The 22,946-nt window shown below is 44.1% G+C and overlaps 1 protein-coding gene across 8 annotated transcripts in view; it reads left to right on the top strand.

Moving 5' to 3' along the window:
• The first annotated feature begins 891 nt into the window (after positions 1 to 891).
• The window catches only part of LOC135097966 (fibrocystin-L-like), a 43,675-nt gene continuing 21,620 nt past the window's right edge, over positions 892 to 22,946 (top strand). For 2 of the 8 annotated variants that reach the window (XR_010266383.1, XM_064000105.1), the window contains exons 1-17: positions 902 to 5,027; positions 5,706 to 5,880; positions 6,181 to 6,331; positions 6,661 to 7,005; positions 7,655 to 7,821; positions 8,030 to 8,268; positions 9,074 to 9,228; positions 9,565 to 9,849; positions 10,636 to 10,808; positions 11,316 to 11,385; positions 12,300 to 12,462; positions 13,886 to 14,121; positions 14,660 to 14,806; positions 15,772 to 15,987; positions 19,342 to 19,439; positions 21,289 to 21,395; positions 21,834 to 21,930. Coding sequence is in view for 2 of the 8 variants with exons in the window: in XM_064000105.1 (XP_063856175.1) it covers positions 6,808 to 7,005; positions 7,655 to 7,821; positions 8,030 to 8,268; positions 9,074 to 9,228; positions 9,565 to 9,849; positions 10,636 to 10,808; positions 11,316 to 11,385; positions 12,300 to 12,462; positions 13,886 to 14,121; positions 14,660 to 14,806; positions 15,772 to 15,987; positions 19,342 to 19,439; positions 21,289 to 21,395; positions 21,834 to 21,930 (2,351 nt within the window). In the remaining 6 variants the exon portion in view is untranslated. Of the gene's footprint in view, positions 5,028 to 5,705; positions 5,881 to 6,180; positions 6,332 to 6,660; positions 7,006 to 7,654; positions 7,822 to 8,029; positions 8,269 to 9,073; positions 9,229 to 9,564; positions 9,850 to 10,635; positions 10,809 to 11,315; positions 11,386 to 12,299; positions 12,463 to 13,885; positions 14,122 to 14,659; positions 14,807 to 15,771; positions 15,988 to 19,341; positions 19,440 to 21,288; positions 21,396 to 21,833; positions 21,931 to 22,946 lie in introns of those variants that run through there. The other 6 variants (XM_064000106.1, XR_010266385.1, XR_010266387.1 and 3 more) reach the window with 6 other exon arrangements.

Genomic DNA, 22,946 nt, shown 5'->3' with positions numbered 1-22,946 from the left:
CTGGAGGCCCCTTGGGGCTTCTGGGGTAGCTTCACCGGCACCGGGGCAGCCACCTTTGAGGAGACGGTGCAGCTGGGTGCCTGGCGCATGGCTGGCATTGGCCCTCTTCCCCACATACTGGACCACAACCCCCAGGAGAGACACCCACAACAGAGTCACTCAACAGAGGACCATCCCACCTCCTACTCCTGCACCATCACCTCTCTCACCCCCACCAAAGTGTCCTGCACAGCAGCCGGCCTGTCCGCAGGCTCCTACAGACCCATGGTGACCATGGCTGGGGCTAGGGCAGTTATGGGCAACAAGGTGACCTCCACTACCCTGCCCGTGGCCTCTGCCCTAACACCTCAGTCCGGCAGCATCAACGGAGGTGCGGTGCTGGTGGGGAACAGCTCGGGGTTCATTCCCGGGTACATGATGGTGGTGGTTGGTGGTGCTGAGTGCCCCATGCTGCAGGAGAGTGCCAACACCATCTCCTGCCGCCTGCCACCTGGCATTGAGGGGGAGGCAGCGGTGGTGGTCAGTGTGGCCTGCAGTGAGAATGTGATGGCTGCCAAAGCATTCATCTACGCTGCAGCCGTCACCCCCATGCTTCTCTCTGTCACGTGAGTCTTGATGCCATGCACCCCACTTCACCACACACACACACACACACACACACACACACACACACACACACAAACACACACATCTTCTGTATCACTGGTGTTTTGTTTATAATAATAATAATAATAATAATAATAATAATAATAATAATAATAATAATAATAATGATAATAGTAATAATAATGATGCTACTACTACTACAACTGATAATAATAATAATAATAATAATAATAATAATAATAATGATAATAATAATAATAATAATGATAATAATATAATATAATAATAATAATAATGATGATAATGATGATGATGATAATGATGATGATGATAATAATAATAATAATAACAGTAATGCATTATTAATATTATCATTATTAAATATGTTCACTAATTTCAATGAGAACAAATATTTATCATCATGTTCAAAGTGATTGTGTTGGCCAGCACCCCCACCACCTCATTTACCCAGTGACCTCAGATCTTGATGTTGCAGGTGGCGTAGGATCACTCCTGAGCTGGGTCTTTGTGTTGGCAAAGACAGTTCAGTCTTCACTAGGTGAATTGCCACACTCTTGAATCTTCTGAATTTTCCACCATCTGGCTTCAACCACAGAGTCATTCAAACTAAATTTATCTGTGCTGTATACCTCTCATCTAACTTCTCTGACTATAAGAAATTCTTTGACTAACTTCCAAAGTGGAGCACATTCTGACTCTCTTCCCTTTTGCAGAGATCTCCATTCTTGGAGACTTCAATGTTCACCACCAGCTTTGGCTTTCCTCTCCTTTCACTGACCATCCTGGTGAACTAGCCTTCAACTTTACCATTCTCCACGACCTAGAGCAACATCCTACTTGTATTCCTGACTGTCTTGGAGATATGCCCAACATTCTTGACCTTTTCCTGACTTCTAATCCATCTGCTTATGCTGTTACCCTATCTTTTCTGTTGGGCTCCTCTGATCACAATCTCACTTCTGTATCTCATCCTATTGCTCCAATCCCTCCTCAGGATCCCCCTAAGCAGAGGTGCCTCTGACATTTTGCTTCTGCTAGTTAGGGGGCCTGAGGAGGTGTTTTGATGATTTTCCTTGGAATGACTACTGCTTCCATGTCACAGACTGTCTCTGTGTGCTGAGTACATAACAGAGGTGATAGTATCTGGCATGAAAGCGTACATTCCTCTCTCTTTTTCTCGACCTAAACCTTCCAAACCTTGGTTTAACACAGCCTGTTCTTGTGCTATACATGATAGAGAGATGGGTAACAAAAGGTACTTGAGCCTTCCATCACCAGAATCTCATGCACTTTATATTTCTGCCTGGAACCATGCAAAGTCTTTTCTCCAACAAGCCAAAAACTCCTTCGTAAATAGAAAGTGTCAAAATTTTTCAAGATCTAACTCCCCTCATGACTTCTGGCACCTAACCAAACACATCTCCTATAACTTTGTTTCTTCATCTTTCTCTCTTTTATTTCAACCAGATGGCACCACTCTGATCTCATCTATTTCTAAAGCTGAACTATTTCCTCAAACCTTTGCTAAAAACTCTACCTTGAATGATTCAGTGCCTGTTCCTCCCTCTCCTCCACCTTCTGACTACTTTGTGTTACCTATTAAAATTCTTCACAACGATGTTTTCCATGCCTTCACTGGCCTAAACCCTCAGAAGGCTTATGGACCTGATGGGGTCCCTCCTATTGTTCTCTGAAACCGTGCCTCCGTGCTTGCACCTTGACTAGTCAAACTCTTTCAACTCCATCTGTCAACATCTACCTCTCCTTCTTGCTGGAAGTTTGCCTACATTCAGCATGTTCCTAAAAAGGGTGACCGTTCTAATCCCTCAAACTACCATCCTATTGCTTTAATTTCCTGCCTATCTAAAATTTTTTAATCTTTCCTCAACAGGAAGATTCTTAAACATCTTTCACTTCACAACTTTCTATCTGATCGCCAGTATTGGTTCTGTCAAGGCTGCTCTACTTCTTCTGGCTTTTCTTATTGAGTCTTGGTCATCTCTTTTAGAGATTTTAGAGAAACTTTTGCTGTTGCCTTAGACATATCAAAAGCTTTTGATAGAGTCTGACACAAAGCTTTGATTTCCAAACTGCCCTCCTACGGCTTCTATCCTTTTCTCAGCAACTTCATCTTAAGTTTCCTTCCTGACCGTTCTGTTGCTGCTGATGGTCACTGTTCTTCTAAATCTATTAACAGTGGTGTTCCTCAGGGTTCTGTCCTATCACATATTCTCTTCCTATTATTCATCAATGATCTTCTAAACCAAACTTCTCGTCCTATCCACTCGTATGATGATGATACCACCCTGCACTTTTACACGTCTTTTCATAGATGTCCAACCCTTCAGGAAGTAAACAGGTCACAAAAGGAAACCACAGAACACCTGTCGTCTGATTTCTCTGAAATTTCTGATTGTGACAGAGCAAACTTAGTATTGTTCAATGCCTCAAAAACTCAATTCTTCCATCTACCAACTCAACACAACCTTCCAGACAAATATCCCATCTTCGTCAATGGCACATAACTGTTCCCCTCTCCTACATTGAACATCCTCGGTCTGTCCTTTTCTTATAATCTAGACTGGAATCTTCACATCTCATCCCTAGCTAAAACAGCCTCTATGAAGTTAGGCGTTCTGAGACATAGCCAGTTTTTCTCACCCTTCCAGCTGCTCTGTACAGAGGCCCTATCCATCCATGTATGGATTATGCCTTTCTATGGATTATGCTCTTCTAGACAGGGTTGAATCAAAAGCTTTTTGTCTCATCAACTCCTCAATAACTGACTGTCTTCAGCCTCTTACTCACTGCTGCAATGTTGCATCTCTTGCTATCTTCTATCACCATTTTCATGCTAACTGTTCTTCTCATCTTGCTAGCTGCATGCCTCCCCTCCTACTGCAGCCTTGCTGCACAAGACCTTCTTTTTCTCACTCCTACTCTGTCCACCTCTCTAATGCAAGAGTTAACCAGTAATCTTATCATTCATCCCTGTCTCTGGTAAACTCTGGAACTCCCTACCTGCTTCTGTATTTCCACCTTCCTGTGACTTGAACTCCTTCAAGAGGGAAGTTTCAACACACTTATCCTTCAATTTTTTATCACCGCTTTGGACCCTGTTTGGGGACTTGCATCTCGGTGGGTTTTTTTTTAAATTGGGTTTTTGTTGCCATTGGCCCGTGTCCCTCTTACATGAAAAAAGTTCAACAAAGGACTGTTGTTAAGACACTGCACGTGAGGTGGCCCCCAGTTTGGAAGTATTGTAAATGAATGTTGCGATGAAATAGAATGGGTCTTTGAGACAACAACAAATAAGATGAATGATGATAGTAATAATAATGACAGTGATACTAATACTACTAATATTGATAGTAATAATACTACCTAATAATTATAGTGACAATAATAATAACAATGACAACATAATGTTAGTGCTCACTTTGTTCATTATCTAGCTTGTAGGAATTTTGGGTCAGCAGTCTTCACTTACCTCAAGACTCACAGGTCAACCAAGTGTTCCACCATGGAGGGCATGTCACTCACACCAGTTCTTCAGAATTGTTGTGCTTTAACACAGTCTGTGATGTAGCGGCAAGAAGTGTGTTTGTTGTTCTCAATACACAGCCTGCACTCACTGCTTTCACACATCAGAGCTTGCTGTTGGCCCAAATGAAATTATAGGGGCATAGGATGGGATTATCCCTTAATGAAGCCAACAGGTTGATAATGTCATAATTAATGTAGCCAAGGCCAGAGGCAGAGCCAGAGCCAGCCATTCCAGTTCATCAGCGTGGAGCAGAGCAGCCAGCCTGCCAACCTTCCACAACAGTGTCTGGGCACTAAGCAGAACTGAGTGTGGCCCTTCAGGTGGCCTGATTCCTGTATGAGTAACTTTTTTGTGGGGCCAGCCTGTTCAGGCCACTGGACAGGCCAGCCAGAGCATGCATGCTGGCCTCAAGGCTTAGTTTGGAGGGAGTCTAACGAAAAAAAAAAAAAACAACTTTGGAGTGGTAGAATCGCGACACCTTGACCACATATGTAACACAAACTACTTTTGATAAACAAGCATAATCCCTGACTCTCATAGGACTCTGTGGGCTCTCTTCTCTCTCCTCCTCTTGCCTCCTTAAAACTTCATTTCTTCTATAAATAATGTCCACAATGTCAAGTACAGGGTCATCAGTGAGCTCTTATGCTAAGAAGAGTGCTGTGGGCGGCCATTTTTGCTGCTTCCTGCTGATGGACTGCCCCAAACAAACGGGGGTGCAGGGTTAGAGAGAAACTTCCCGTATAATGCACCCCTGGTCACCCCTTGGTGACCTTGTGTGACCTGCCCTGTGACCTTGTGAGCAGCGACAGCACCACAGCCATAACCTGTGTGGCACCAGCCCTGCCCCACAGTGAGTAGTGGTGGTGGTGGTAGTGGTAGTAGTGTCATTATTACTGTTATTCATGATAATAGCAGTATTATTATCATTAGTAGTATTATGATAATTCATTGATAATGATAATAATGACAATATAACTAATCCTTCCTTTATTTGTCTCTGTGTGTGTGTGTGTGTGTGTGTGTGTGTGTGTGTGTGTGTGTGTGTGTGTGGTGGTCAGTAAATTATCTCTATGAATAAATTATCTATCTGTACCTATTTACCTATCTATTAATCTATTTACCTACCTATCTATCTATGTATCTATCTATCTATCTATCTATCTATCTATCTATCTATCTACAGTATGTCTACCTGTTTGTCTACCTACCTACCTATCTATCTATCAATCAGTCTGTCTGTATAACTGAATCTGTTAACTAAACCTTCCTTTTATTTGTCTATGTGTGTGTGTGTGTGTGTGTGTGTGTGTGTGTGATGATCAATAAACTATCAATCTGCTTTTCTATCTGTCAGTTAACTATCAATCTGTTCATCCATCTGTCAATAAACTATAAATCTATCAATTTATTTATCTATCTCTATCTATCTATCTGTCAATTAATCAATTAATTTATCTATCCATCCATCCATCAATTTATCCATCCCTCAATCCAACCATCCATCCATCTATCCATCTACATGGTCCAGGTGAGGCGGATGTGACATGTGATGTGGTGGTGAGCAGCCCGAATGGTTTGTCTGCCAGTCTGCTGGGTGGCTTCACTTACCAACTGGCTCTCACACTCTCCCTCACTGGCCTGGAGCCCCAGCGAGGTGGCACTGCTGGCGGCACCTCCCTCACCCTCACTGGCACTGGCTTTGGGTAAGTACCACAGTGCCTGGTGTTTGTGTGACTTCTGGGTGTCTGTGCTTCTCTGCCTGCCTGTCTGTCTGTCTGTATGCATGCTGTATTTTCTGCCATATAACCTTGCTTAACCTGATCACTGCCCCCTCAGGTCAAGCAGTATTGCAGTGACCTGACCTAACCTTGCCTAACCTTAAGACAAGTGACAACATAGTGACCTGACTTAACCTTGTCTAACCCAGCCACTACCTCCTCAGGTCAAACGGCAACATAATGATCTGACTTGACCTTGCCTAACTTAGACCTTATCCTCCCTAGGTTGAGCGGCAATAAGGTGACCATTGGTGGGTCAGAGTGCAAGGTGACCCAAGAGGGTCCGACCAGCATCACCTGCATCACTGAGGCTCACCAAGGGTCGGGTCAATTCCAGGTCAAGGTCACTGCCCCTGGGAAAGGCTTGGCAGCAGCTGTGAGTGTTTATGTGTTCTTTTGTTTGGTGAAAGTGTTTTGCTCTTTTTCCTTCTGTTTTCTTGCTTAATTTGATGTCTTTTATTAATTTTTGTGTTTATAATTTCTTCATCTCCTGTTTCATCCTTTTAGCCTCATTTTCTCCTTTCCTTTCTTAACTTACCTTCCTTTTTCTATCCCTCTATCCCATCTGACCCCTTCACCCCTCACCTTTCCTCCCTCACCCCTCATCATTGATCCCTCACCTCTAAAATTCACCACTCAGCACCCTCATCTCATTCTCCTCCTTCACCCACCTCACCCCTCACCTCTCACCCCTCATCTCCACAGCAGAACAATAGTGGAATCTTTTCCTACATCGACCTCTGGAGTTCACCATTCACTTGGGGCAGCGAACCGCCACCATCACAGGGGCAGCTGGTGGTGGTGACTCAGGGCAAGACACTGCTGCTGGACCAGTCAACACCAGTGCTGAAGATGTTGCTGATCCAGGGCGGCCACATGGTGTTTGATGTGGAGATTGTGGAGGAGCTGGTGTTGCGGGCAGAGTATATTTTGATCGTTGGTGGTGGCTCTCTCAGTATTGGGTCGGAGGATCAGCCTTTCCCTGGTGAGGCCGTCATTGAACTGCACAGCAACACACACTCCACTGAGCTGCCCTTGTATGGTGCCAAGGTGAGAGGCTGAGGGAGAGTGTGGGGGTGCCATGGGGAGAGGGAGAGAGAGAGGATGCCAAGGTGAGAGGCAAAGGGAGAGAGAAGGATTTAACCAGGATTCTATGCCTTTCATGGATTCTGGTGGAGGTTGGTCTGGTTATCAAGATGCATCCATGATTGTAGTGGTGAGGAGGATGAGTCTGTCTATCTGTCTGTCTGTGTGTCTGCTTGTTTTTCAAGGAATCTAGGCTTTCATTCTGTTGGTTTGTATTGTTGTGATCTGTCTGTATGTTTTGTCTGACAGATAGATCACAACAATATAAACCAGCAGAATATAAGACTAGATTCTTTGACAGACAGACAGACACAGACAGACCACAACAATACAAACCAGCAGAGTATAAGACTAGATTCCTTGACAGACAGACAGACAGACAGACCACAACAATACAAACCATCAAAATGAAAGACTAGACTCCATCCCACTGTGCAGAGAGAGAGAGAGAGAGAGAGAGAGAGAGAGAGAGAGAGAGAGAGAGAGAGAGAGAGAGAGAGAGAGAGAGAGAGAGAGAGAGAGAACAACAATAAAAATAACAACATAAAAGACTGGATTTCTTCCACATAACCTAACCAAACCCCTTTACCACCTACCCTGACCCATCCCACAGGTATTGGCGGTGCGTGATGGGACGCTGGACCTTCATGGCCGTCACGTCCCCATCACCTGGACCCACCTGGCACACACGGCCTCCCTTGGGGACACCAACCTCACCCTGTCCCTGCCCGTCACCTTGAGGCAGGGTGACCAGGTTGTTATTGCCACCACAGAGAATAGGTAAAGGAACATTCATGTGCAAATCTCTCTCTCTCTCTCTCTCTCTCTCTCTCTCTCTCTCTCTCTCTCTCTCTCTCTCTCTCTCTCTCTCTCTCTCTCTCTCTCTCTCTCTCTCTCTCTCTCTCTCTCTCTCTCTCTCTCACTACCCATTCATCTCCCAAACCACCCCTCTCTCCCTCTCCCTCTCACCCCCTTCATCCCTCCACAGGTTCTACATGAAGGAGAACGAGGTGAGGACCATCGCATCAGTCTCTGAGGACGGCCTGGAGGTCACACTGACAGAGGCACTGGAGCACACCCACCTCTCCGTCACCCAGACTCTTGGGGGACACACAGTGGAGACACGTGCAGAGGTGGGACTCCTCACCCACAATGTCAAGATCCAGGGAAATGTTGGCACCGACTTCAGTGTGGCTATTGAGGGCTGTGACACTGCTTTTAGGCCTGGTGAGTTTGGTGTTGTGGTGTTGTTCTGTGCTGTATATAGGCTATGAAAGGCTGTGAGGAGGAAGAATAGTGTGTAGGTCTGAGTTCATTGACTTCTGGTGAGTGACTTATTGCTGTTCTGTTGCAGATTCTGAAGGTGTGTTGTGTGTGGGCCGTAAGGAGTAGTAGTAGTAGTAGTAGTAGTAGTGTGTAGGTGTGAGTTCATTCAGTTCTGGTGAGTTTGGTGACTTACTGCCATTCTGGTGCAGGTTCTCAAGGTGTATAGTAGTGGTTGTGAATAGTAGCAATGGTGTGTGATGGTGCAGATCTGAATCTTAAAGGATTCACCACGCTTAAGTCACAATACTTTCCCTCAGAATCTGTTAATGGTGTAGAATCTTGTTCATTTATGATTACAGTTATGAAAGAACTCTTGAAAGCCACAATACTTTCCACCAAAATCTATTAACAGTATATAATCCTTGTTAACCTCATTACAATCAGGAAAACATCCTTGAAAACCACAACAGTTTCCACCACACTCAGTTAATGGCATAGAATCCATGTTAGATTGTGAAAATATCCTTGAAAACAACAATAGTTTTCCCCAGATCTAATAAAGGCATAGAATCCTTGCTAACCTTTCACTACTATAATGAAAACATCCTGGAAAATCCCAGTAACTTTCACCAGGACCTGATAGAAGTGGCTGAGATAAGATGCAGAAACATGAGAATACATCTCTCTTTTTCTTTCTCTCAATGCATTCTTCTCTCTCTGTTCACTGCCACACACCAACATGTCTCTCTTCTCTTTACCATCCCAGACCAGCACGCCACCCAGTCATGTTTCAATGGTCGACATGGAGACGAGATTGGCGGTGACCAATTTGGCGCCACCGTGATACTGTCTGGAAAGTTCCCTGACCTGGACTTGGTGATGGGACGCATTGAGTACGTGGAGGTGACCAAAGCTGGTCAGGTGAGGCTGTGAGAGGCTGGGTCCTGCTGGGCCAATCTGGGTCAGGTCATGTGTGTTGTGGCAGTGGTAATGGTAGTAGTAGTAGTAGTAGTAGTAGTAGTAGTAGTAGTAGTAATGTCACATGTAGTAATCTGAGCAATATGTGTTGTACTTCCACTTGAGAGAGACACATTAGTATCACCTCCACATCCACCCTAATTCATTCACACATCAAAATATCCCTCCACCTCCACTTCAAACAGGCACAGTAACATCACCTCCACTTCAGGCAAGCACAATAACACACCACATCCATTGTAATCCACACACATACACACTTGCCAAATTTCCACCCAGGCATTCCAACTTGGGCGGTACCCACTCCACTTCCACCTGGCTGGGGACATGGGTGGTTCGTACATCCGCGGGTGCTCCATCCACCACACCTACAACCGCGCAGTGACAATGCACGCAACAAACAACCTGCTGGTGGAGCATAATGTGGCGTACAACAACATGGGTCACGCTATCTTCACAGAGGATGGGGTGGAGCAGAACAATGTGGTGCAGTACAACCTTGCAGTCTACACCAGGACCTCCTCTTCCCTTCTTAATGTGGATGTGACACGCTCCTCATTCTGGGTGGGTGTGTGTATGTGATTATTTAGTTGTATTTAACAAGTTGTACTGCACAGGGTCCAAGCAAGCTCTTTTGTCCTGTTTCCATATCTATGTTTGCACGATTTCTCTTTAATTATGTGTACAATGCTCTGCTTCAACCACATCTTTTGTGTGTGTGTGTGTGTGTGTGTGTGTGTGTGTGTGTGTGTGTGTGTGTACATGTGTGCGTGTATAGGGGAAGGAAGCAGGGAGGGAAAAGGTGGGAGGAGGGAGAACAAGTAAGGGATGTCTTCTACTTTCTCTCACCCCTATTCTATCCACCTCTCTAATGCAAGAATTAACCAGTATTCTCAATCATTCATCCCTTTATCTCGTAAACCCTGGAACTCACTGCCTGCTTCTGTATTTCTTCAGTCCAATAACTTGAACTCCTTCAAGAGGGAGGCTTCAAGTTTTGGATGATCCATTGGCCTCTTTCCTTTAGGGACTGACACCTCAGTGGGTATATTTCTTCCTTTTGTTGCCCTTGACCAGTGCTCCTCTTTCAGTAAAAATCAATTAGATGGAAGAATGTGTGAGAGAGAGAGAGAGAGAGAGAGAGAGAGAGAGAGAGAGAGAGAGAGAGAGAGAGAGAGAGAGAGAGAGAGAGAGAGAGAGAGAGAGAGAGAATCTTCCACACACTCAAAACTCTCAAAGTCTCCACAAGCCACTCTGAGAACCACCTCCCACTCCAGTCACACACTCATAACTCCTGCAATTTTCCACAAACCGCTTACTCACTGATCCACTGTTTCGCTCATCCATCAGGTGGTGAACCCAAACAACATTTTCCGTCACAATGCAGCTGCCAGTGGAACACACTTTGGTTACTGGTACAGGCTGGACCACCACCCCTCGGGCCCATCCACCACCAACATCTACTGCCAGAACACTGAACAGATGGGACTCTTCTTCAATAACACTGCACATTCCATGGGAAGGTGTGTGTGTGTGTGTGTTTGTGATTGTGTGTTGGCTGGGTAGGAGAGAGAGAGAGAGAGAGAGAGAGAGAGAGAGAGAGAGAGAGAGAGAGAGAGAGAGAGAGAGAGAGAGAGAGAGGGTGTGTGTGTGTGTGTGTGTGTGTTGGGTGAGAGAGAGAGAGAGAGAGAGAGAGAGAGAGAGAGAGAGAGAGAGAGAGAGAGAGAGAGAGAGAGAGAGAGAGAGAGAGAGAGAGAGAGAGGATGTGTGTATGTGTGCATGAGTGTTATTGTTATGCTGTGTGTTCTGTGCTGGCTTGAAGTTTACATGATGGGTGGAATAGAGAGAGAGAGAGAGAGAGAGAGAGAGAGAGAGAGAGAGAGAGAGAGAGAGAGAGAGAGAGAGAGAGAGAGAGAGAGAGAGAGAGAGAGAGAGAGGATCATAATACAGAAGGATAAAAGTTAATCTGTTTTCTGGCTATCCATCTGGGACATTGGGACATTTGATGACAACACTGGCCTCTGTTCCAGGTATGGTCTGTGGGTGTTCTCCAATCCAGGATATCACCCAAAGTCCGACATCTGTGGAGGCAGGGATGTGGTAAGTCTGTGTCACGCATCACTAAATACGTATCCATTCATGTGTATATGATCTGTGTGTGTGTATAATGATGGGCAATACTGCTACACTCTGTCATTAGGTGTGTCTTAGTAATTCAGGACACAGGAACATGATAACACTGTAACTGACCAAAGCTCTCACTCACTGATCAGTCAGCAAATTCCCATCTTGTCTTGAAATGTGCAGCAGATTGATGTATTTCCGTCAAAACCCATACAATTCAAATTATGGTTCTGGTAGAAATACAGAAGTTTGCTAACATTTCAAAGTCATATAGAAATTCATAGACCAGTCAGTGATTTAGTACATGAGTCAGTGGCAGTGCTACCATGCTCCTGTACCCTAATTACCTTGCCTAATTACTGATACACTTGATGAAACAGAGCTTACTATTATGAACTATGCTCCTGTAGCCTCACCTGCCTAATTACTGATACACTTGATGAAACAGAGCTTACTATTACAAAATATTACGATACCACACAGGATGGTCCAGGCAAAGCAACACACACACACACACACACACACACACACACACACACACACACACACACACACACACACACACACACACACACACACACACACACACACATGCGCACACACACACACTCACACACGTAGCCCCATCAACCCCTCACTGGAAAGGAACAGTCTTGTGGCTTAGTGAACTGTTACCAAGAAATAAAAATCCCAGTAGTAAGGACAATAAAAAAAAAAATAAATAAATAAATAAATAAAAATCTTCCACTTTTGGATGAGCCTTTTGACCATTCTTTTGAGCCTGCACCTCAGTGGCCTTTTTTCACCTGTTGCCCTTGGCCACTGTCCACTTACACACACACACACAGAAAAAATAAAAGAAAAGAAAAAGAAAAACAAAATTCCTGCAGGTGGCCAAGTGGGAAAGCTTCACCGCGTGGCACTGTGAGCGGGGTGCCGAGGCAGTATCTGGCACTAAGCTGCAGTTCCACAACTTTGTGATGCTTGATAACCAACAGGCTGGCATGGAGATGGTGTCTGTGAAGGGAGGGTTCGGACAGGATGACAGCCCTGGTGAGTCACTGGGTGGTGATGGGGTGAAGGGGGATGGTGACTGGGAGGAGTGAGAGGTATAGGGAGTCCTCAGTTTACAATGATCTCGACTTCTGCCTCTTGGTAGTTAAACTGGCAGTGCTTGTCCCTGTACATTCCCCTTTGTCCTTTTTACTGATTTATTTATTTTTTATTTATTTATTTATTTTTTTTACTGTATGTCCTGATGTGTTTCTTTTACAGGTACAGTAGTTATGTTTTTATAAACTAGAATATGACTTTACTATAACATTAGCATAGGTGAGTGACATAATGTAGGTACCAGTTCAAACCTATGCTGAAAATCGGTTTATAGGAATGGAACTCCATCATAACTCAAGGACCCCTTGAGGCCTTGTTGAGCTCCCTGACTGATGAAAAAATTATGGTTAAGAGAAGCAGAGTATGCAAGTGAATTAGTGAGAGGTAGTGAGGCCTTGTTGAGTTCCCTGACTGATGAGAAAGTTGTGGTTAAGAGAAGCAGGATATGCGAGTGAATTAGTGAGAGGTAGTGAGGCCTGGTTGAGCTCCCTGCCTGATGAGGAAATTGTGGTTAAGAAAAGCAGGATATGCAAGTGATGAGTTAAATTGCAATGTTAGTTAAGATGCTTGATTCCATTTCTTCCTTCCCTATATCTTGCACAGCTTTTGGAGGGAACATAAATAACATACCACACAGATCTTTAAATAACTGTTATAGCAAAAACAACAGCAGCAGTTAATATAAGTACACTGAATTATATAATGACATAAACTTGGGTAGGTTAGGTTATGTTCAGTTAGGTTTTCTACAGGTACCTTCTATAACAGCATCTTTAAGTACAGTAACCATTTCACACACCAGCAACTCTCTTAAGGATTTTCAAAGGTCACATGTGTGATTAATTGAACTTTCATGGGCCTCATTTTTCCATTGATGATGCTGAATTCCTGCTAAACTATCACTGGAATCATGAAAACACACTTTGAAACACTAATAGCTCTCATAAGGGCTATTTTCAAAGGCTATATGTGTTGAGTTTGAACTCTCAGGGATGTTTTTTCCCAGTGATGATGATGAATTTCTGTTAAACTATCACTGAAATAATGATGCTGTGGAAGGCTTCTACAGCATCAGTTGTGAAAAAAAGAGAAAATAAAGAAAAAACATGAAAACCTGAATAATCGCCTTGAAAACAGACCTGATGAGAGAGCAGACCTTTTAGAATGCACACCAAGCTACTCTGACACAAACACCATTTTGTCTCCAGATTAAGTTTTTGTAGGATCATGAGACAATCTTTTATTCATGCTGTTTTGTGCAGGCATCTTCAATTCCCTGGTGGTGACACAAACACCATTTTGTCTCCAGATTAAGTTTTTGTAGGATCATGAGACAATCTTTTATTCACACTGTTTTGTGCAGGCATCTTCAATTCCCTGGTGGTGTGTCACTCGGCCCTCAACTCCAGTGCCTGCACCTCAGGAACCAGTGGTATTGTGGCGCCCAAGACCCAGATCTTTAGTATCTCCAATGTCACATTTGTTAACTTTGATGAGGGTGGAAGTGCTGCACTGTCTGGCTGTTCTCAGTGCAGGAACTACCAGGGAGGCTACAGGGCACAGGTTAAGGGTCTGGCCTTTGAGAATTCACCCAACAAGGTAAGGAAAAACATCTCTTCTTCAGGATGACTCTCTGTATCTCCTCAGTTTTTGCCATATATGCACTTATTTTGCAATGCTTTGTTCTCCCATCAGGACAATTTTCTGAAGCCACAACCATGATTACTGAAGTTCTTATGAGTGTTTCTTCTATTACTGATGGTGAACCATTGTTAAACTAGTCTTATATGCATGGAAACACTTAAAAACTCACAAATAACTCATAAGAACTTTTTTAATGCAGAATCATCATTAAACTGATGAGAATCTTGAAAACATTTACAAACACCAGTAACTCTTGTAATGACTGTTTTCAAGGGCTGCATATATAGATTCTCATGGATGTTTTTTTCCCAGTGATGATGGTGAATTCCCTGTTAAACTATCACTAGAAAAGCAATGGTTCTACAGCATTATAGTAAAGAAGACCCATGAAAACGTGACTAATCACCTTGAAAATAAACCTGATGGCAGAGCAAAGTATTCAAGAATACTTTGTTGCTCCTTGACACAGACACCATTCTGTCTCCCACATCAGATCAGGTTTCAGTGGGAACACGAGACAATCTGGATAGACGCTGATGGCTCTCTGACGGGCGAACCGGAGGCGAATGTTGTTCCCACAATGGGCATCTTACCAACTGATTCCTGCACTCAAGAAGCAGCATTCTCTGTCACCAAGAATGTAGGTATAAGGCAGAATATATTTGTGGGTTTATAGATATTTTCCCCTTCCTTCTTTGAGATTTTTTTCTCTCTCATTGATATGCTTCTGGTCTTGTATTTCTTTATTATTTATTGTACCTGGATAAATGCTGATTAACTTGTATGTTTTCCCTTCCCTTCCTTGTACCTTTATCTTATATACTAAGTCATTTCTAGGATGCCATTTCTTTCTTTTTATCTTTTTTCTGCGCCTTTTCTCCAGGGGTCAATGGGCCTAAGAGTGTGAATGATGTGTGTTTGAGTGTGAGGTGCTTTGGGTCACCTAGTATGGGATTATCAGCCTGGTGTATAGACAGATAGATAGATCTCTTTTCCTCCTTGTACTATATATCAAAGAGGCATCCGCATATGCATGTGTGTGTATCTAATCACAGTACACATCACTACATTAGGGAACTTTAAAAGATTAGACAAGTTTATACATGATGATGTTAGGTGGAAATAGATGGGTATGTTTCTTAGAGACTGCCACGTGTAGGTCTGGTAGCCTTTTGCAGCTTCCCTTATTTTCTTTTTTTTTTGTTAATACAAATTTCACCCCATAGTATAAGCAGTCTTATCACTCCCATCACTCCTTTTCTACCTGTCTTTTACATCAGGTATACATCTGTGTATGCATATGTGTATATCTAATCACAGTAAACATCACCAGTACTAACCCCAACAACAGAATAACCAACTCATGGTAAACTTTGGAATTCCCTGCCTGCTTCTGTGTTTCCTTCTTTCTATGACATGAACTCTTTCAAAAGGGAGGTTTTGAGACACTTGACCTCCAACTTTGAATGATCTTTTTGATCCTTTCCTTTAGAGACTGGCACCTCATTGGACCTTTTTATTTGCTCTTTTTACTGCCCTTGGCCAGCACCCTTCTTACATACAAAAAAACAATAATAACCATTCCTTTGTCTGTCATCACTATAGGTGCCAGGATCAGTTTGCCGAGGGGCCATGAAATTCCTGCGAGTGGCCGTCACCAATCCGAGCCCTTCCTCACTGCTTGGCAAGGACCTGGTGGTAAGCAACGACTTCGGCGCCACCCACATCCCTTACCTCATGTTCCGTATTGGTGGTGCTGGCTGGATGGGGCTTGTCTACACTGGTGCCACCTTTGACTTCAACTTTGAAAATGCTAATCAGGTGAGTTCTGGGTGTGGTGGAGGCTAAAGGGAGAGGAGCACAGCAACACAGGGGAGTGGTGGAGGCTAAGGGGGACATGTGAGCACAAGAACACAAGGATAGCTGCAAGTAGCCATCAGGTCTACAACTGGCAGTCCCTGGGATATAAACTTTCTCTCTCTGACAAACACACACACACACACACACACACACACACACACACACACACACACACACACACACACACACTCCAGTGACCTCCAGTGCCAGAGAAGACCGCAGGGTGGAGAAGAGGGAATACAAACACTTTGAGGTGCCAAGAACGTGGTATAGTCTTCCCTCACTTCTCTTATTTAATGCAACGTCTCTGGCCAACAAGATGGACGAATTGATTGTGACGGTGAGATCTACTTGTGCGGACATTGTGGCAGTTACTGAGGCGTGGCAGATTGTTCCTGAGGTGTGCACAATGCAGGACTACCAGCTCTACCATCACCTCAGGTCAGGACGCAGGGGGGGGGGGAGTGGCCGTTTTCTGCCGCTCTGCCCTCAGCCCCTCACACCTCCCTGTTGATATTCCTGCCGGTGTGGAGGCCCTGTGGGTGAGAGTCACGCCCCCCTCCCATCCCAGCAACATGGCCTCCATCATAGTTTGCGTCGTGTACCACCCCCCACGAGCCGCCACAGCACAGTTACTCACCGCTCACATCATCAACACTGCTGATGCCCTGAGGGTGAGGTATCCTGCTGCCAAGCTGGTCATCTGTGGGGACTTTAACAGATTAGATATCAACGATATCCTACACCAGCTACACCTCACCCAGGTCGTGGACTTCCCCACCCACCAGCAAGCCATCCTCGACCTTATACTCACAGACCTGGGCCAGCAGTACTCGCCACCCAAGCCGCTGCCTCCCATGGGACGGAGCACCCACCTCTCCATACTGTGGACACCCACACCCACCACCTCGACCCCCCGGTCAGCTGTCACCAGGACCCACCGCCCCATGCCTGACTCAGCCATGAGGGAGTTTGGGCAGTGGGTGATACAACACCCGTGGACCGAGGTGCTGGATGAGGAGGACGTCCACTTAAAATGGCAAAATTACGTCGCCACCACCACAGAAGCCTTCCACCACTACTTCCCAGCCAAGAGCGTTACAACGCACCCATCTGATGCTCCCTGGATGACGCCCCGCATTAAAAGACTCATGCGTCAGCGGACCTGGGCTTTCCACTCCTGCCCGGTCCTATACAGGAAACTAAGAAACAGAGTAATCAGGGAGATTAAGAATGCAAAGGCAAGCTATTACCCAGACAAGATACACCACCTCAAGCTGACCAACAACAGACAGTGGTACGCTAAGATCAAAGCTTTGTGTACAAGGCTTACAAAAGCACACTTCATCTCTTCCTTGCACCTCACACCTTCCTGCTAATCTCACGGCTCAGGAGATGAACGATCACTTTGCTGCTATCTGTCAAACCTTTCCTCCCCTCCACACCACTCCGCTTCCTGCCTATCTTCCCGCTCCCTCCCCTCCACACACTGTCCATGCGATGGATGTTTTTAGGAGAATACTTAAATTTAAACCAAGATCCACCACACCCACTGACCTTCCTATAAAAATTTACAAGGAATTTGCTGTAGAGCTAGCAACACCGCTATGCTCCATAATAAACGCCTCACTCTCCCAACACTCTTGCCCCGCGGACTGGAAGACATCTTACGTCATCCCCATCCCCAAAACTTCCAGTCCACAGTCACTCAATGACCTCAGGCCAGTCTCTATCACTTCCATCCCTAGCCTTATTTGTGAAGATTTTGTATATGACTGGGCATACACCAAAATTTGTAACACCGTGGATATCAGACAATTCGGAAATATTAAAGCCACCTCCACCTCACATTACCTGACCAGCTTCCTTGAATTCATCCACAGCCACCTGGACAAGCGAAACACCTCTCTAGCAGTTGCTTTTGTGGACTTCAAAAAAGCCTTTGATCTTGTTGATCACACTGTTGTCATCAGCAAGGCAGTAAGTCTGGGTCTCCCTCCTAATCTGATAGCGTGGCTAGCCGACTTCCTCACAGGGAGACGTCAGGCCGTTCGCTATCAGGGCTCTGTCTCTAATTTCCAACAGCTGACATGTGGAGTCCCCCAGGGGACCAAGATTGGTCCTCTATGCTTCCTCCTCCTCATTAACGACGCCCTCACTGACACCCCCCATCGCTGGAAGTATGTGGACGACTGCACCGTGGGCGTCCCAGTTTCCACCAAGAACCCGGACTACTCACCACTGCAAGCAATTCTGGAGCGACTGCAGATGTGGACGGAGGAGAGCAGGATGACCATCAACCACAGCAAAACTGTGGTGATGCATTTCTGTACCTCCTCTGTACCAGTGCCCCCTCCCCGGCTCACAGTGGGCCCTCACCCCCTCCAGGTGGTCCAATGTGCCAAGCTTCTCGGAGTCACGGTGGACAACCAGCTGAACTGGAAGCAGCATGTCGCCAGCACCGTGAGATCAGCTACCTACAGGCTGTACATGCTGCGCAGACTCAGGTCGCTGGGGACGCCGACAGATGAGTTAAGGAGGGTGTACCTTACCTTCATCCTCCCCAAACTCATGTACGCCTCCCCAGCGTGGTCCTCCTCCCTCACACACACTCAACAGCTACAGCTAGAGAGTGTGCAGAAAAGGGCGTGCAGGGTCATCCTTGGCCCTGCATACACCACCTATGAAGAAGCCCTGACCAACCTGAGTCTGTCCAGAATAACCACCAGGCACCGAGAGGCTCTGGAGAAGTTTGGGAGGGGACTACTGCATCATCCACGTCTCAGAAACATGCTGCCACCCAACGCGCCTCGCCCGGTCCGTACCACCAGACACCACAACAAAATAACGCCCCTGAAGGCGCCGCTCACGGACCGGTACAGACTCAGTGCGATTCCCACCATGGTGCGAGCCATCAATCAATAGTATTTCCCTCCTAGATTAGACTTACCTTTAGGATTAATGTTAAGTTTTTCCCCATCCCCTATGTACATTTTCAGTTTGTCAACTGCCTAAATAATAAACCGTTTATTATTATTATTATTACTATTATTATTACACACACACACACACAGAGAATGGAATAAATATTATCTTTATGCTAAGTTGTTTATGCATTCAGATGAAAATTAGATTATTATTATTTTATTATTATTATTATTATTATTATTATTATTATTATTATTATTATTATTATTATTAATATTATTATTATTATTATTTTTATTGTTATTATTATTTTTACTGTAATCATTATTATCACAGGTTTATGCATATGATTTAATTGTGTTTTGGTTCCATTTTTCTCCCCATCAGTTCGTCAACATGTCATACAAGACTAACACAAAATTCATGACAAGAAATGACTACTATTTTGTGAAACACACACTCACCCAGACACCTGACAGAATTGAGTAAGTGTCCCTGTGAGTTTGTGTGTGTGTGTGTGTGTGTGTGTGTGTGTGTGTGTGTGTGTGTGTGTGTGTGTGTGTGTGTAGTTGTAGTACAGAGGGTGTTCGAGTTACAAGCAAGATATGTTCCGGAAGGCTGCTTGTAAGTCATTTTCCTCGCAACTTGTCATCATAATTTTTCAGAACCAAAAAAGAATCATACGTTCTGCAAACAATGTAATGCTTACTTACTTGATACTTGGTACCATGAGAGAGAGAGAGAAAGAGAGAGAGAGGGAGAGAGAGAGAGAGCACCTTGCCTTATGGGTGATGTGATACCACCAAGAAGTGACAGTCTTGAGGTTTCTGCCAAATGCAAGACTCAGATATGCCAGGCATACAACTCTCTCTCTCTCTCTCTCTCTCTCTCTCTCTCTCTCTCTCTCTCTCTCTCTCTCTCTCTCTCTCTCTCTCTCTCATGTACATTTTTCCTTTCTTCCACTCTCCCTCTCAGGTTATGCATACCTTTCTTCATGTAATTTATTAAGATGGCTGACTGAAACCATAAGACAGGTTTGTTTGCCTATTTGTGGACTTAATGTAATGGAGCAGGGTTTCTACACCATGCAGCACAACTCTCCTGTCTCTTTGCCTCTCAGAAGCAGACTGGCAGAGGTCTGTGCACTTTGGAGTCTCAAGGCAGACTCACTGTGGTGCAGTACAATATGTTTTTAAATTAAATTTAAATTTTAAACTAGCGTCTCATAATAAACTGCTACAGGGCCTGTGTCCTGGGCCAGTAGGCGGTCCTCTGCTATGCTGCTGCACTGCGTAGTTAGTGGCAAAGCAGCGTGCTGTGTGCCAAATTTGAATGTTTGGTTAGCAAAGGGAACATTATCAAGAGTACATTTTCTTTTTGCAAGTAGACTGCTCATATCAATGAACATTCGTAACTCATTACCTCGTAACTTGGACACCCTCTGTATACAGGGTCTGTGGACTGCCACTTATAGACCTAATGGCTTCTTGCAGTTTTCCATGTTTTCTTATGTTCTGTGCTACAATCAGACACTCGTTCCTTTCTGTGTGTTTATATCTCCTTAGATTTTCCTTGGCTTGATGTACTTGAATTCCTTCAAGAGGGAGGTTTCAAGACACTTATCCACCAATTTTTGACCACTGCTTTGACCCTTTTATGGGACTGGCATTTCAGTGGGCATTTTTTTTTATTAGATTTTTGTTGCCCTTGGCCAGTGTCCTTCCTACATAAAAAAAAAAAAAAAAAAATTCCTTTGCCTATATCACCTGTTCTTGTAGTGTGTGTGTATTTACCTAGTTGTGTTTACCTAGTTGTATTGTACAGAGCACAAGCCAAAGTTCATTTTGTCTTGTCTCCATAACTATATTTATCCAGTTTCTGTTTAAACATGTGTACACTGTTTGCTACAACCACTTCTTCCTTCAGATCATTCCAGATTTCAATAGTTCTGTACGGGAAGCTGTATTTCTTGATGTCGCTTGAACATCCACTCTTCTTTATTCTCTTCATATGCCCCCTCATCTGTCTCTCTCCCTCCTTCATCTGTGGTAACAAGTAATTTCTGCCTATTCTTTCTATATTGTTTACTAACTTGTACATTGTTATAAGGTCTCCCCTTTCTCTTCTCTCTTGTAGTGTTGGTAATTCCATCTCTTCAAGTCTTTCTTCATAGCTTAAGTGTGTGCGTGTGCCTGCACACACGTGTGCTTCCATCTTGTACATTTTCTTTTATTAACCCCATCTCCTCATTTCATTAATCCCAAACCTCTATTTCTATGCATGTCCGTGTGTGTGATCTAACCTGACCTAATGTGGCATTGCCTAACTTGACAGGACGACCAAGGGTGAGAGGGAGAGCCTGGAGTCCCTGCCTGACCTCACCACAAACATTCATGGGGACTTCTACTGGGACACAGACTCAAAGGAACTCACATACATGGGTAAGAGCAAGGTCAGAGTGTGTTGAGAGTGGTGGGTTGGGTGACTGAGCTGCTGCTGGTGTTGTGTTGTGTGTTGTGAGTGGTACCGTTGCTGAAAATTCTCTCATTGCCTGAAATCTGCTGTGGAAGAGTGAGATGGTGATGTGTTGGGAGTGGTGGCTGGGTGAGGTGACTGTGCTGGGGTTGTGTTGTTGTGTAAATTAAAATCTCTCCTTTGTGTTTCAATGCCCAACTGTACTGTTCTCCTTGTGATGGTCTTGCCTGCAATATAACTTCTCCTCTTGCTATTTCAGTGTCCTACAATATTCTTCTTCTGTTATGGTTGTTGCCAGCAGTATTGAATTTCCTCTTCTCTCCCTGTCCTGTCCTACAATACTGCTCTTCTGTTATGGTTGTTGCCAGTGCCATTAACTCTCCTTTTCTCTCCCTGTGTTTCAGTGTCGCACAGTAAAAAGACTACAAAAAGGCATGGCAACATGGTCTTTGATGACCGAGTTCCTGGTCAATCAAGGCAGATCAGTTTCAGTGTGTATAAGTATGTATTTATCTGTGTATTTCTATTTTTATTGCATTGAGTTAAGTTTTCATGTTCCATTTGTGTGTGTGTGTGTGTGTGTCTGTGTGTGTGTGTGTGTGTGTGTGTGTGTGTGTGTGTGTGTGTGTGTGTGTGTGTGTGTGTGTGTGTGTGTGTGTGTGTGTGTGTATTTACCTAGTTGTATTTACCTAGTTGTGTTTTACAGGAAAAAGAGGTATGCTCGTGCTGTCCTGTCTCTATATCTATAAGCATCCAGCTTAACTTTAAATTCATGAATATTTTTTTATTGTACCACTGTTTCATCTAAGTTGTTCCATATTTCTATGCTTCTATTTTGGAAATATATTTCTTGACATCTCTTCTACTTGCTGTTTTCTTCAGTTTCACTCCATGTCCTCTTGTAGCTCTTGAGTCCCACACAAATAAGTCTTCTTTGTCAACTTGATCCTTACCCTTTAAAGCTCTGTATATGGCTATCAGGTCCCCTCTTTCTCTTCTCTCTTGTAATGATGGAAGCTTTAATCTCCTTAATCTTTCTTCATAGGTTAAATCTCTCAAACTTGGTACCAGTTTGGTTGCAGCTCTTTGGATCCTTTCTATTTTCCTTATTCCCTTTTTATTATGGAGTGACCAAACAATTGTGGCATATTCCAATTTTGGTTGAATCACATATTCCATCAACTTTTTCATCATCTCTTCATCCATAAAAGCAAATGTCCCTTTCATTTTTCTTAGTAACTCATAAGTTTCCCCAAATATTTTGTTTACATGTTTTACTGGTGATAAATTATCACTTATTGTAATTCCCAAGTCTTTTATTCTTTGGTTTTCTTAATTTCTATTTCTCCTGTGGTGTAGGAACTTGTCAATCTTCTTTTGCCTTTTCCTAATTCCATCACCTTGCATTTCTTTGCATTGAATTCCATTTCCCATTTCTTACTCCATTTATATATCTTTTTTAGATCTTTCTGTAATATTTCACAATCCATATTGTTTTCCACTCTTTTCAATAATTT

This window comes from Scylla paramamosain, unplaced genomic scaffold, assembly GCF_035594125.1.
Source record: "Scylla paramamosain isolate STU-SP2022 unplaced genomic scaffold, ASM3559412v1 Contig38, whole genome shotgun sequence".
Classification (NCBI taxonomy): domain Eukaryota; kingdom Metazoa; phylum Arthropoda; class Malacostraca; order Decapoda; family Portunidae; genus Scylla; species Scylla paramamosain.
The sequence above is the reverse complement of the archived record's forward strand: the minus strand, read 5'-3'. Positions and strand labels throughout refer to the sequence as shown.